Source organism: Heloderma suspectum, chromosome 1 (assembly GCF_057233095.1).
Source record: "Heloderma suspectum isolate Gila_16-S chromosome 1, 16-S_ref, whole genome shotgun sequence".
NCBI lineage: Eukaryota > Metazoa > Chordata > Lepidosauria > Squamata > Helodermatidae > Heloderma > Heloderma suspectum.
Window position 1 is genome coordinate 404,854,575 of NC_139458.1, and position 15,770 is coordinate 404,870,344.

At 40.8% G+C, this 15,770-nt stretch overlaps 1 protein-coding gene across 4 annotated transcripts in view; it reads left to right on the plus strand.

Moving 5' to 3' along the window:
* Positions 1-15,770, plus strand: part of UBR2 (ubiquitin protein ligase E3 component n-recognin 2) — a 72,472-nt gene that overhangs the window by 7,233 nt on the left and 49,469 nt on the right. For all 4 annotated transcript variants that reach the window (XM_084828907.1, XM_084828906.1, XM_084828908.1 and 1 more), the window contains exons 3-10: positions 2,695-2,773; positions 5,918-6,031; positions 6,602-6,732; positions 8,309-8,447; positions 11,112-11,174; positions 13,372-13,492; positions 14,344-14,451; positions 15,240-15,328. In XM_084828907.1, the coding sequence (XP_084685033.1) occupies positions 2,695-2,773; positions 5,918-6,031; positions 6,602-6,732; positions 8,309-8,447; positions 11,112-11,174; positions 13,372-13,492; positions 14,344-14,451; positions 15,240-15,328 (844 nt within the window). The remainder of the gene's footprint in view (positions 1-2,694; positions 2,774-5,917; positions 6,032-6,601; positions 6,733-8,308; positions 8,448-11,111; positions 11,175-13,371; positions 13,493-14,343; positions 14,452-15,239; positions 15,329-15,770) is intronic.

The window sequence follows — 15,770 nt, forward strand, 5'->3', positions numbered from 1 at the left end:
GGTGAGATAATGGACTGGATGAGGGCCAATAAACTGAGACTCAGTACAGACAAGACAGAGGTATTGTTAGTGGTGGTTTGTCTGGCCAGCTAAGTGATGTGCAACCTGTTCTGATGGGGGTTGCATTCCTTCTAAAGGATCAGGTTCGTAGTTTGCGGGGGGGGGGGGGGCTGTTGAACCCAGAACTGTCACTCGAGACATAGGTGGACTTGGTGGCAAGGAGCACCTTTTATCAGCTTAGGCTGATATACCAACTACATCCCTATCTAGACAGAGATAGCCTAGCTACAGTTATCCATGCTCAGATAACCTCTCGTTTGGATTACTGCAATGCGTCATATGTGGGGCTGCCTTTGAAAACAGTCCGGAAACGTCACCTGGTCCAAATTAGGGCAGTGAGGCTATTAACAGGGACTGGCCAATGTGATCATATTGTGCCAGTGCTCTTTCATCTCCACTGGCTGCCACTCCATTTCCAGGCCTGAAATGGACTGGCACTAACATTCAAAGTCCTAAATGGCTTGCGGCCAGGCTACCTGAAGGATCATCTCCTCCCATATACTTCTGCCTGGACCCTAAGATCAGCTTCAACAGTCCTCCTCTGAGAGCCCCTTGGTGGCTAATAGGAAGAGGGCCTTTTCTGATGTGGCACCCCAGTTGCAGAATTAGCTTCCCAGAGAGGTTTGCCTGGTGCCTATGTTGTGCTTGTTTCGGTGGCAGGTGAAGACCTTTTTCTTCTCCCTGGCATTTAGTTTTTCAGTTTGTTTTTATCCTGTACTGTATTTTAAATTTTTTGCTGCGAGGTTCTGTTAGATTATTTTATTTTTATATTGTAGTTTTAAACTTTTATGTTGTATTTCATCATCTGTATCTTACTGTTACTTATTTTACATTTTTAATTGCTGCGAACCACCCAGATGGCTTCAGCTATTGGGCAGCATAAACATGTAATTAATAACTAAATAAATTGTGAAATCCTATTAACTGCTGTGTAGAAGGAGCCTTTTGTAGAACATGTTGCTAGAATGCAGTAGTGCCATCTGAGCGGTACAACTTGTGCGCCCATCCTTGCTCTAACCCCTTACTCCTTCCCTTGGGCCAAAATGGAGCAGGTAGTGCACTGGTGTGGTTTGGGTTATATTTATGCAAGTTCTTTTGGGATAGGCTTTTGGGGAAATAGTATCTTCATTTCTTAAGAACATTTACGCAGATGGAACAAAGTACTTTCAAATGTAATAATGACTACTTAACTTTTGACGACAAGGAGTTCTGATTGTAATATGAGTTTAAAGTCATGATTTTTCTTTTTCAGATATAAATGACCTGGTTTGCGGGAGCAAGCAAGCGCGCTGCCTCGAGCATGCCCCTCACTTCCATTTTCAATAAACAACCTACAACCATTCGTAGGTTGTTAGTGTGAAGTCCAGACCAGTACACTTTGGTTTGTTTAGGGGTTAAACAACCCAGAGTTAACCCAAGAACAAATGGTAGGTTAACTTTGGGTTATTTAACCCCTAAACAACCCAGAGTGTCCAGTTTTGGACATCGCACTAAAAATCCATGAAATGGATGAGGTCATGGGTTGTTCATTGAAAGCAGAAGTGAGGAGCACACTCCCACTCATGTCTGCCAAGTTGTGGGTTAAATAACCCAAGATTTGGCTTAAGGTTCTTAGAGGGACTCAGTTAGATTAAGCTTTAGTAGGATTTTTTAAAGGGTTAGTGATTGTACAAATTGAGCTCTGAACATAGGGCCTAAACAGATGGAGTTCTATGCAGACATTATGTTCGACATATGGATTGCCCATTGAGTGAGATGCATAGGTGTCATTGTCTGAACCTTTCACACTGTAACAATTAGACCCTTGTCTGAACTTTCCCACTGTGACAGCTTTCCTAATAATACCTAATGTGATGCTGTGAAAGGTTATTCCTAAAATTCCTAAGAAAGCTTGTAACGTTATACTCACCCATAGCTATTTGGTCCATAATCTTTTGTATCTGATCTGTAGTTTGAAAAAACAAGAAAGCCCCGCTTGCTTTGGTTATTTGTGACTATGTTTATTGCTTTTTAATTCTTTGCTCTTTGGAAAAAATTGCCTAGATTTGAATTTAGCAGCTTTTTTTTTTCATAGATGGCAGATGGAGTGGCAAGATTGCAAAAAGAGGTCGTGCCTCAAAAAAATTGCAAAAATGGGACATTATGCACATGTATTGTATTTTATGCTTTTAATTGTTGTGAACCACCCAAATAACTTTGGTTATTGGGTGGTATAGAAATGTAATAAATAAATACAACCTATTCTGTCTCTCATACACACATACACACACATCCCATTATGCATAGAAAACTCCCATGTTTAGCAATGTGTGAACCTCCTCAGAAGGACAGCTTATAATTATCACAATGTGTGTGTGTTATGAATAATCAGTTTCACTCTAATTTAAGCATTTTCCATTTTTAAATAGTAGTTAAAAGGCAGCCCCATATGCAGAAACATGGCTTTCCACTTATCAGCTATGAGATCGGTTCTGAGAGGGTTGTCATCCATATCTAATCAGCGGGATTCCCATCTGTATAGGTGGCTCTGGACTGTGTCTATGATGTAGGTTTTCTCTTAAGTAATTAAAGTGTTGAATGTATCTTTACAATGGCCCTTTTATCTTTGTGTGTTTTCTCTTGCTTTTCCTGCAGAGATTGTGCAGTTGATCCAACTTGCGTGTTATGCATGGAATGTTTTCTGGGAAGTGTTCACAGAGAGCATCGATACAGGGTTAGTAAGGTTATATATGACTTTAGTGACATCTTGTGTTTTATTCAGGATCTAATTTGTCACTCGGTCGTATTATATTTTATCACAGTCCTTTTCTCTTGCCCTTTCGTGTCCTCTCCCAACTCCCAGTAATTCTATTCTTGCAAAAAGAGCATTACAGTAGGTAGCAGCATGTAGGCGATGCCTAAGCAGCTGGCCAGACAGTTTTGTACACGTTACTTTGGTTAAAATTAAATGTCGGAACTTTCAGAAACTAAGAGTTCAACTTTGAAGTTCATAAATAAAGATGATAGGTGTAGTGTTGGTAGGTGTGTTTAATGAATTTAATAGCAGACAATAACTGAACAAGTCAATTAGTTGTGACCTAGCATCTTCCTTATGTTCACAGATCACTCAGCGCTGTAATTTTAAAAATGAAAACTTAACAATGACTTATTTCTGGCAGAGCCATTAACACTGAACACATGGTGCACCAAAGGCTGAAATTAACCAGTCAATAGGCTGGTTCGCACTACACAGCCAGATCATTGTGGGTTATTAACTCATGATGAGCCATGGCACCTGCACTGCCATTTTGAATATGCAGCCTCAGGTCAGGGAGATAGGGGGTTGTGCCATGTCTTGGGAACCCAACCCTTGCGGGTTATTGAGGGATTAAACAACCCTCATGTAACCCTACTGTGCACCCGACGCACACTTTGGCTTATAGTGGGTTAAATAACCCACAGTGACCTGGCCATGTCATGCAAACCAGGTCAGTATTTAGCAATATAAATTACCAGGGGTCTTCAAATTAAGGCAGGACGTGATACCCAAGTATTAGTTTTTGCTAGCCAGCTGTAAAGTCCAGTCCCATTATGATAGTGCAGCAGCACTGTATGCAGCTAACAACAGACATGTGTAACTCAGGCTGAAATCCTATACACGCTTCCCTGTCAGTAAATCCCATTGAAACAGGACCTACTCCTGAGCAGACATTTATAGGGTTATACTGCACAGCTTTATGTACATTATAAGCTTTCTTGCTTTTAACCTGAGATTCATTCCACAGCTTTTGGGGGAGGGTTGGGTTATTTTTTCCTTTTGATTTTTTACGACTGTTACTCTACACCAGCCTTCCCCAAACCGGCACCCTCCAAACGTGTTGGACAATTACTCTCATCAACCCCAGCCAACAATCATGCTAGCTGAGGGTAATCGGAGTTGTACTCCGACACATCTGGAGGGCATGGGGTATTACTGTTTCTGGTAGAACCACAACATGTGGGGGAGTTGTGGAATTATTTTAAGATGCTTATTTTACATTTTTGGCTAAGATACTATAGTACAAAGATGAAAGAAGAATGACGGGTTTTTCAAGGGAAAATACTGTGGCACTTTAAAGAGTAAACTCTTCTGCAGCAGGAGTTTTCAGAGTCTACAGTCTACTTCTCATTTTTCCCCAATCTAGATCACTGAAACTCTCTGCATGGGGTATGGAAAAGCTACACTGGGGGTGTTTTTCTTTAATAAGAATTCATGATGAAACCAGATTTTTGGCCTTTAGGGCCCTCAGGATGGTCATTTGTTTCCTCCCACCCCCTGCATGACAGATGATCTAACAAACGCATGCTATCGCAAGCAGATACCACTTTGCTCTTAATGGCTGGTGAGAAAATTCAGAACTTGTCAAGATGAAACCTTGTTTACATGTATTGCCAGAATGTAATACCCACTCTGGCAATACATGTAAATAAGTTTTCATTACCCACTTCAGCCCAAAACATTTTTTATTAAAGAAAAAAAAAACCTGAGTAAAGGCCTCTGTTCAAAGAGGGGTGGATTAGAGAAAACTGCTGTCTTCCAGTTATAAAACACTGCATGACTTCCACCAGTTCCCAACTACATACTTCAGTTTTAAGGCTACAATCCTGTATACACACTTGCCTGAGAGTAAGTCCCATTGAATACAGTGTTTCTTACCTCTTAGTAGAGAGAAGCATAGGATTGTGCTGTCAGACTCCAGTCCTATACATGGAAGTAAGCTCCACTGAATTAAGTCATGCTTGCTTCTGCATATAGATTCAACTTGTAAAACACATTGAACGAAGCCTGTTCTTCATCTAATTGGAATGCAATCTTTAGCTTTTAATTACAAACGCTTACAATCTTATAAAGATGTTTTGCCATTTAAACAGCTAATCTGGTGTAGAAAGTAGGATGAAAAGGAGAGAAGTATCCAGCATCTGTTCCATTCTTCACTCTTATTTCTTTTTCTTTATTTTTGGTATGTAATCTCTTGCAGCTCTCTCTCTCTCTCTCTCTCTCCAGGGGGTGAGGGGGATTTTCATTAGGGGGCTTGCAGGATGTGGGGAGGAGAGGGTTAATCCTTCCCCGGCTGCGAGCCTCCAACATGACCCCCTACCCCCGCTGCTGCAGTTAGCCTTTTTAAAGCCTTCCATTGGTGATAATAGAAGGCTTTTTTTCAAGTCTAATTTCTGTGTGGAGAGGGGAAGCCCCGCAAGCTGGTTGGAGAAACCCTGCAGGCTGCATCTAGCTCTCCTAGTTGAGACCATGTCTACTCAGATGTCTGTCTGACTTCAGTGATACATTGCTGATCTTATCTCCTTCTAAAGACAACTGATCTTATCTCCTTCTAAAAGTTTTGTTGGACAAGTAGAGGCTTGAGTTAGAGTAGTGTCTGTAATATCTCATTGGGAAAAAAAAAGTAAGCATGGCTGAACTGGAGACTTACACCTTGCTAGCTCTAAAAGCAAGGAGAAACATGCATAATACAGCTTCAACACGGATTTACCCTTTAGTTCGAAGGGCCTGCAAGGCCTCTCTGTCCTTTCTTAGCCTTACTGATTACTGTTAGTTTGGTACCAGGAGCAGCCAGGCCCCTCTCTTGCTGGTGGTGCAAGCCCTGAGTGCAACCTTGTTGTCTCTGCTCCATTGAGTACAGATTTGGGTTCTAAAATGTTACATAAGTGCTTTACACTGTGGATCTCTGAATTGTCCAGTCTTTTTCACTACTTTCCAAATTGTCAGTCTGTTTCTCTACTTTCCAGTTACCCATTGGCTTTGCGGTAGAAGGTTTACCAGATAGGATTTTCATTTGGCAAGCATAATTTTCTGTTCTTATGCCCTTTTTAAATTCTTTAGATGACAACATCTGGTGGAGGAGGTTTCTGTGACTGTGGTGACACTGAAGCTTGGAAAGAAGGTCCTTACTGCCAAAAGCATGAACATAACACTTCAGAAACTGAGGAGGAAGAGGTAACAATACACAGCCTTTCAAAATTATACTGTGCTGACACTGAGGTAACAATGTTGAATGGAGAGTAAGAATTGGGACCACACTACGTAAGCCTACCCTTGCCACCAAATAATATCATCTTTGTTTCAACCTGTGTGGGCAGAATGGGCCAGCACCTCATGCAAAATTAGATAACAAAAGTGGCTTCCTTTATTTTCTTGCTTTCCTTTTCCACTGTTTTCCTTTTATTTTTTTAAAAAATGTTTCAATCTTATTTATTTATATTCCATGCCATGTTTAATATGAGTTGATGTTTGGGGATGGGTGAAGGTAGGGATGAATGGGAAAGTTCTGTGAATACTGTATAAAAATCAGAAATATTAAAATAAATGTTAATTAAAAATTCAGAAGCTTTAATAGTCAATAAATAATAAAAATATATTTTGTTGAGTCTCACCAACACTCCTAAACTATCATACCCATAAACTAGTGTAGTAATTAACTGTCATCTTTTAGCTTCTTCTGCAAGAGGAAATAAGCTAGAAAATGTGGCCTCAGTGTAATATTTTTTTCCTTCTGTCCCATTCTAGGATCCTCTTGTCCATTTGTCAGAAGATATGATAGCAAAAGCTTATAATATTTTCACTATCATGTTTCAATATGCAGTCAATATATTAACATGGGAAAAAGAAAATGAGCTGCCACCAGGATTAGAGATGGTGTAAGTAAAATTGTTGCTTAAGCTTTCAAAACTGGCACAGATTTTCATGTTAAAGTGTTTTTGTTGTTGTTCAGTCGTTCAGTCATGTCCGACTCTTCGTGACCCCATGGACCATAGCACGCCAGGCCTTCCTGTCCTGCGCTTTCTCCCGGAGCGTGCTCAACTCCATATTCATTGCATCAGTGATGCTATCTAGCCATCTCATCCTCTGCTGTCCCCTTCTCCTTTTGCCTTCAGTCTTTCCCAGCACCAGGGCCTTTTCCAAGGAGTTTTCTCTTCGCATTAGGTGGCAAAAATATTTGAGCTTCAGCTTCAGTATCTGTCCTTCACATCACAGCATTCTGTGCAGTCCAAATAGAGTTGGTCATGCCTTAGTCCCACTGGAATAAATGTGACAAGCATTTAATTGTGTGCTTACCTCCCATTAATTTCAGAAGGATTTAGGTATGATTAGTTTCCTCTGGATTGCACTCGGATTATATATTTGGTTGCAATCTTAAACACACTTACTTGGAGAGTAAATACCATTGAAATCAGTGGGACCTGGCTTTGACTAAAAATGATTAGGATTGCTCTGTTAGATGCTGAAAGGGAACAGAGTTTTTAAAACTTTTTGTTGTTGCAAGGAGTGATTTAAATTATAGCTTGCATTGAAACAACTATTCTATGACTAGTATGTCGACTCAATCTGCTTACAGACCAGTTCTGTCTTTGACCTGTTTGCTTAGAATGACTTAATTTACACCATGTTGAAACATACTATAATATAACATGGTTTGCTTATTTGCTTCCCAGAGGCATCTTTCTGGCCACTGTTGGAAACAGTACTAGATAGATCTTCGATATGATCCAGCATGTGAGAACTTTCAGTGATAGAGTCGGTTCTGGAATTTAAAGGAGCATGTTAAGCATGCAGGTGTTATGCTAGAACAAAAGATATGAAGAAGGTTTCGGATGACATGTCCAGATAAAAAGCCAATACAAATAGTGATAGGATCCAGCATGTTTTGTAGGTTAATGTAATGTATGGTAGTAAAACTTAGGGAGCAATCCTATGGGGATAGACAGCTGCCTCCAAACTCAGAGGAAACTGCCTATCCAATGCAGGGGGGGAGGAATGCAGGGGGGGTCATCTCCTCCATGCTCCAGATGCCCTGCATTCGCGGCTAGACAGCTGATTTTGGCTGTCTATCTGCAGGACGTTGGAGCTCAGGGTGAGGAGGCCGGACGACATATAGGAATTGTCATACTGGCACTTCCGTACTCCCCACCCCACCCCTCGGAACGCCCCCTTTCCCCTGCACCATGCTGCTCTTCTGAGCACAGGGACGACCTGCGCTACCTACGAGGGGGTGGGGGAGGGGGTGGGGAGGGGTTCTCTGGGAACTGACCAGTCCTATGGCTGTCTAGCTGCTGTCTAGCAGCCATAGGATTATGCCCTTAGTCACAAAAATCCTCCATATTCTTACTGCACAGTTAAATTTATTTATAGGCATCCCAGTAAATCATGTTAAAGTGCCAGAGATATCTTGATAGGTTTACATTAATACATTTATGATTTTTAATGTCTTCACAGCAAGAAGAGTGATACTTACTACTGTATGCTTTTTAATGATGAAGTTCACACATATGAACAGGTTATTTACACACTACAAAAAGCTGTCAATTGTTCACAAAAGGAGGCCATTGGTTTTGCAACAACTGTAGACCGAGATGTAAGTAATCTTTTTAGACTTTTTAAAAATTGTGAATAGAAATGATTAAACGTGGAGAATTTTAAGAGGATTTAGCCCTTCCTTCCTGCTGGCTGATCAAAAACTGTTTAAAGGAGTAGAGAAGACTAGGCAACTTATAAAACAAAGCTGGAACCTAGTTCATTGTTTAATTATTCTTGCTGAATTGGCCCTCTTAATTTTTTCTCAAGAAAATTGCATACTTGCATTTTTGTCTCCCCCCTGCCCCTTCCCCCTTTGCAAAGCATAGTGTGATAGTTGGGACATCATTTACTGGATGCCTTCCCAGCCTGAGATTATTTGGCAGTACTTTGGCAAGCCATCATCAATGTGTGATTCTGGGAAAGCATTTTTTTTTTTAATCTAAGCACACCACCTCTCTTCTTATGCTGTTCAGCAAGACACTTGTTTGAGTTAGTCCCTGTTTAATGGACTAAAAGAGCAGAGCCTTCAAAAACAGTGAGACAGTCCCCTAGCGTTTTAGCACTGAACATTTTTAAAACCAACATGATCACTCTGAGGCTGAAAGTTGATGTTATAACATATGGCTACTGGTGAAATCAGAAAAAAATGAGTGGCAGAAGGAGAAGCACCAGTACAGGAAACAAAAAGGTTCAGATCTCAAAGGTGCAGAGGGATCAGTTAGTGTAATTACCGATGTGATTTGAGTCAAGAAACCCTTGGGGGTTGGACTCGATGGTCTTATAGGCCCCTTCCAACCCTACTATTCTATGATTCTTTAGGGGTTTCTCAACCTTTCTTTTCCCAGATGAACTGGTTATGCCATCAATTAAAAAAACCCTGCTTGAATTGCCTCTAAAGAAAGAGTCTCTTGACTCAAAATGAGTTAGGCCTCACTCTAACTGATTCCTGTGTACCTTTTTGAAGTTTCCTCTTTGTTCATTTGGTAAGAGCAGCAGCCTTCCTCTCTTCTCCCATAACATCCAATGAACTAAAACATTTGTCATTATGTCACTGTATTATGAGTTTTCCCACTCCACAAATGGGACCTAGTGACGTGAAGGGTAGGCAGGGAAATTTCAGTGCAAAGTGACATTACACATTTTAGTTTACTAGATGTTGTGAGCAAGAGAAGAGGGTAAGACATGCTTTCAGCCTGAATTTCCATGTATTGATATCACTTCCTCTGTGAATGGAAATTTCAAGTACCAATCACACGAAGAACACATTGCAGTAGGGCATTTAGTGTGCGTGGAGGGGAAGAGTGGGGAGTTCTTCAACCACTTCAATCCTATCACTCAGCAGAGATGTGTTGCCATCGATAGCTTTATCCACTTAGGATACTATGACCTATCTCAGCCTTCCTCAACATGGTACCCTCTAGATGTTTTGGACTTCAAGTCCCATCAGCCCCATCCAGCATGGCCAGTGATCAAGAATGCTGGGAGTTGTAGAATCATAGAATAGTAGGGTTGGAAGGGGCAAACATCTGGAGGCCACTGGGTTGGATGAGGGCTGCCCTATCCACATGGAGTGACCTGATGTCATAGTCAAGGCAATGTATTTGTATACCGCATTTTCCACAATACATTATACTCAAACCAGTTCACCCCAAAACACTAAATACAATAGCCATAGTTATAATACACTACACTACAACATTAACTCAGTTACACTTCATTTAAAATATATAGAAAATCTATATAAGCACAAGGCATACCAGTAGGTTACTTAACAATATAAACATTATACTCACATTAAGCAATTCACTAAACAGTTGATGTAAGAGACCTAACAATACGATACCTCATCCGCATCAAACTCACAGCAAGAGAGGAAAGGAAAAGGGGCACTTCAAACAGCCTACCCTCAAGCAGCAGGAGAAGGCCCTCCTCCTACCAGGGCCCCATGTCCTGAACTGAGAAAGGGCATCTTCATTCCCATGACAACTCTCCTCCTGGCTGTCTCTTGGTATCAGAGCACCTTGAGCGGCAAAATAGGAAAAGCCTCCCCATGGGTAGATGTCTTCAAGCTGACAGTAGAAAAACCTACACACGTGTGTGCGCGCGCGCACACACACACACACACACACACACACACAGGCTACTAGGGCTCATGTGTGGTCAGGCAGATTGAAATAGCCATGCCCTGATGGCAAACACAAGAGTTCCTTTCCCCTCATAGGGTATGTGCTCCTTATGAGATCATGGATCTTTCTAAATTCTCGAAGAATTGCATAGTTTTGTTCACTTTTCTACAGCTGATCTTTGCTGCGTTAATAATATATGCAACTTAAGTGCTAAAATGTACATGAAACTTAAGTATCTGTTGTAAATGTAAAATTTCACTGCTTAGCTAAACTGGATCTGTGACGTTTCAGTTTAGGACATGTAAATAACACAAATCTAACTGTAATTAATTAGTTCTGTAATATGTGCTATTAGCAAAATTCAGTGTTGGTATTTCATTAATTTAGATTAGGAAACATTGTATAATTCAAGTTTTTGTGACGTAGTCTTTTGTGACGTAGGGCGCAATCCTGTGCATGTTTAGACAGAAATAGGTCCTACAACTGGCATTCCCCAGCCAGCATTCTTTATTATTCAGTGTGCTATTAAAATGTAGTGTTTAAAGTTTTAGTTACATTTTTAATGAGTTGATAATAGCCATGTCACTGTTTAACAGGGGCGCAGGTCAGTTCGCTACGGAGACTTTCAGTACTGTGATCAAGCCAAATCAGTGATAGTGGTAAGTGGTATTGCTTCATTTCCATTAACTGACAGGGCACAATCCTATGCATGTTTAGACAGAAAAGAAGTCCTACAATTCCCAGCAGTTTGGCTGGGGTATGCTGGGAGTTGTAGGACTTTTTTCTGTCTAAACATTCTTAGGATGACACCCTTAATAAATTGTTATTCCAGCATTACTATTCTAGTATATCTGTGCCCTTTTTTAAATGGCGTGTGAAATTTTAAGGATGTATTTCTAATGGGGTGGTAGCATGCCTCTAAATCACTTGTCCGATATCTGTTCTTCAAAACTTAAAAATTGGTACATTCTACTTTCAAATAGTGATCTGTGTAGTGGTAACCTCCAGATTTAGATTACTGCAATGTGGTAAATGTGGGGTAAAAGGAAGCACTATTTATTTATTTATTTATTTATTTATTTATTTATTTATTAAATTTATTAATCGCCCATCTGGCTGGTCACCCAGCCACTCTGGGCGATGTACAACCACGTTTTTAATGCACGACGGAAGCTCATTAAAGAGGGGGCATGACGGAGTTCCCTAGGGAGGGAGTTCCACAGAGTGGGGGCCACCACAGAAAAGGCCCTTTCCCTCGTCCCCACCAGTCTAGCTGTCCTGGCTGATGGGACAGAGAGAAGGCCATTTCACACAGTGCATGGTTAAACTATGGAATTCACTACTACAAGATGTAATGATGGCCACCAACGGCCACCAACTTGGATGGCTTTAAAAGGGAATTTGACAAACTCGTGATGGATAAAGCTATCAATAGCTACTAGTCCTGATGGCTTTATATTACCTCTAGTATTGGATGCCCTATGCCTCTGTATACCACTTAATGGGGAATATAAGTGGGAAGGTGCTATTGTACTCATGTCCTAATTGTGAGGTTCCCACAGGCATCTGGTTGGCGACTATGTAAACAGAATGCTGGACTAGATGGACCCTTGGTCTGATCCAGCAGGGCTCTTCTTATTTTCTTATGGTTGCCTCTGAAGAGTAAGCAAAACCTTCAGTCAGTTCAAAACACAGCTGCTAGGCTGATAACTGGAAATTGAGGGTTAGGATCATGGTGAGTGCTTAAGAGTTGTAATGGCTCCCAAGTTGGTTCCAGGCACAATTCGAGGTGCTGCTGCTTATCTTCAAAAACCGTGTACTGCTTGAGACTGGATACCTGAAGGATCTCTTGCTTCTTTGTCAAGCAAGCAATTAGGTGGCAAGCAAGGAATGATCTTTTCTATGATGATGCCCCAGTTATAGAATGATCTCCCTAGGGAAATTCATCTGGTGCCTACTGTCTTATCTTTTTGGTGCTAGGCAACCCTCAGTCTAATAGCTTTTGCTCCCTCTGAAACTGTCTTTTTTGTAATGTAATGTTCATGTCCTATTTATTTATACTTTGTATTTTACTGATATTTATAAATTCTCATGGGGAAACTTTCTTTGAAGGGCACAGTATACATTTAATAATAATTAATGGGTTGATCCAGACCTACCCATACTTTGAGTAGACCCATTGAAATCAGCGGGACTGAAGCTAGTCATGAACAACAAGTCCTATTTATTTCAGTGGGTCTACCCTAAGTAAGACTAAGTCTGGATCCAATCCACTGAATACATAAATAAAGCTAGTTGGGAACCAGTTGGTTGAAAGGTGATATGTAAATGAGTAAAATAAATAAATGAAATGGATGACCCTTCCTATTCTGGTACTATACTAAAGATCACTCTGAAGTGATGAATATTTATAATTTGGAGTAATGGATAGTCATCATTTAAGAGCCCGATAGTCTGATTGAACTCCTTGAGGCTTGCTTCTGAGTAAAGTTGCATAAGATTGGCATGAAAAGTGTATAATCTTGGATAGTACATTTTGCTGCAATCATGTATCTGTCTGTCAAAACCGAAATCTAGAGGAAAAAATGAACCTGCATATGAAGTTGAACCTAGTTGAGTTGTTTCTGAGGCTGTTCTCCCTTCAGGTTGCAAAGAGAATTGAAATTTTACAATTGCTGCATGAAAAACACTGCTCGATCATTCGGAAAGCTTGTAAAACCTCATAAAATCCTTTTCCCTTGGATTTGTTTATGTCTTAATTGTACTGACCTGACATGAAAAATTTTGTGATCTGGCAAAACCTTTTAATGGTTTCTCTCCCCATCCCCTGTTCCTTCTCTTCTTTCTTTTCTTAAGAGAAATACCAGTCGCCAGACTAAGCCACTGAAGGTTCAAGTTATGCACTCATCTATTGTTGCCCATCAGAGCTTTGGTTTGAAGCTTCTGACTTGGCTGGGTAATATTATTGGATATTCAGGTACTGAAATTTAAAGTTTGATCTAGATGCAAGGGAAAATGTCATAGAATCATAGAATAGTAGGGTTGGAAGGGGCCTACAAGGCTATTGAGTCCAACCTCCAGAATAGTGTGGGGTTTTTTTTTTCTGTGATTCAAAACTAGAAAAATACCTCTTTCAGGTATTTCAGGTGCTGATTCCCAATTGCAAATTGTCCCTATCCATGAGCTGCTATTAGCTGTGGAGGGGAGAGCATACAGGTACAATGTTATCGTTATGTTTTCCCTTTCTGCACCTAATAGCAACTTTGGTGGGAGCGAGAGTGTGATTTGCATCAGATCAGTGTCGGGGGAAAAGGTTAGGACTCCTTCTCCCCAATCCCACACCTTATTGTTGCTCTGACCTAAAGTTGGTGCCCCCCTGGCTTCCTTTAGGAGAAGAAAAAAGACGTGGGAGAGCCAGTCAAGGATCTCCCTTATGTAGTTTGGCCCTGAGCGGTCAACTCGTATCCTATATACTGACAGCAAATCAACAGGAGCATTCCACAGTGCAACATTTAGTTTCAGGTCTCACTTGTCTATTCTCTAAACACAATTCTCCCCTAAAGACCTTATACTTCTTTATATTCTTGAGAATTTGAGGGAGTCTTAGTATTTTTAGTTGGAGTTGTGTTGGAGTCAGCTTGATATGCAAGATCAACATTCATTTAAGCAGGCAATATAAAATTAAGAGAAATACCATCTATTTTAGGATTATGCATGTTTATTAAATGTCATAAGTACAATTGAGTTACTTGTGTGGACAAAGCATGACTGATAAAACAAACTTGTTCTTTCTTTTGGTCTTTATATTACTTTTTTTTTTTTAATTAGATGGCCTTCGAAGAATATTGTGTCAAGTTGGCTTACAGGAAGGGCCAGAAGGAGAAAATTCTTCCCTTGTGGATAAACTGATGTTGTCTGATTCAAAACTTTGGAAAGGTGGGTTGTTTCTTGTAGTTTTTTTTAAAAAAGAAAACTCCTTGGGGCACAATCCTGCTTCACACCAGTAAAGCAGCTTCGATAAATCACAGAGCAACAAACAGCTGGGGCGGGGGGGCACAGACTTTAGATTCCCAGATAAGGGATTCTTGCAGGAAGGCTAATGTGGTGTGGCCCCCATCTGAGACCTGCACAACTCTCAACCAAACCAAGCAGCTGCATCTCCAAATTGCTGAACTAAGAGAGTTGTTTGGCGGTGAGTTGCATTGGGTGCTGCTGGATGCTGAGCCATGTTTCCTGTAGCCTACCGTGCAGCACTTCCCCCTTTGGGATGCCTGCTTGCATGGCTGTGGTAAGATGCAGTTTGCCATGTGCCATGAAGGGGCTGCTTTTTTGAGAAAAACAAGGCTAAGGCTGCAGTTCTAAACTTACTAGGGAGAACATCCCACTGAGGAGAGGAGGACATATGTCTGAGTAAACATGCATAGGATTACGTTGTAAGCCCCCCTTCAGCTCACAGAACTAGTTTCCCAGCTCTTTGGGTTGTGGCCTATGCAAACAAGGTTTTGGAGCAGTTGTATGCAGAGCCTTTTCTTTATGTTGGCACCCAACACTGGGTAAGAGCTTCAAGGCTCCTCATTGACACCACCTCTCCTATTACTGATATGACAGCAACTTCCTCTTCAGAACTTGTGTTAAAAGTCTAAAGCTACTTGTGTTTCTGTGGTAGATTGCTGTCATATAGTAGTCCACATTAATGAATATCTTCTTTTTTTAAAAAACAACAGGAGCTAGAAGTGTGTATCATCAATTATTCATGAGCAGCCTACTTATGGATTTGAAGTACAAGAAACTTTTTGCTATCCGGTTTGCAAGAGTGAGTAGCATCTAATGCAAAATACTTTCAAATGCAGATTCAGACATTTCAAATAGAATGCACAGGTTGTGATACTAAACAGTGACAACCGGATAGAGGGACTCCGTAAGCTTGTAGGAGCTTTGGGTCACACATGGCATTGCTGCATGTTCAAGGGCTCCCTGCTGACTTGATGCTGGGGAAAGATCTGCATGGTTAGAGCAGGACCTGACCTTAAAATCAGTGGGGCTATATACATGTAACAGCAACATTCGGCTGCAAATTGTTGGCTGGTTAATTAATTAATTAATTAATTGCTGGGATGCACACGAACTGCTTCCGGTTTCCAGCAACAACCTACAAATGCCACATTTGTAACAACCCAAAGTACTTGGGTTTGAACATCACAGTAACAGCCTACAAATGCATCATTCATAGGTTGTTGTTGCTAGAAGGCAGATGT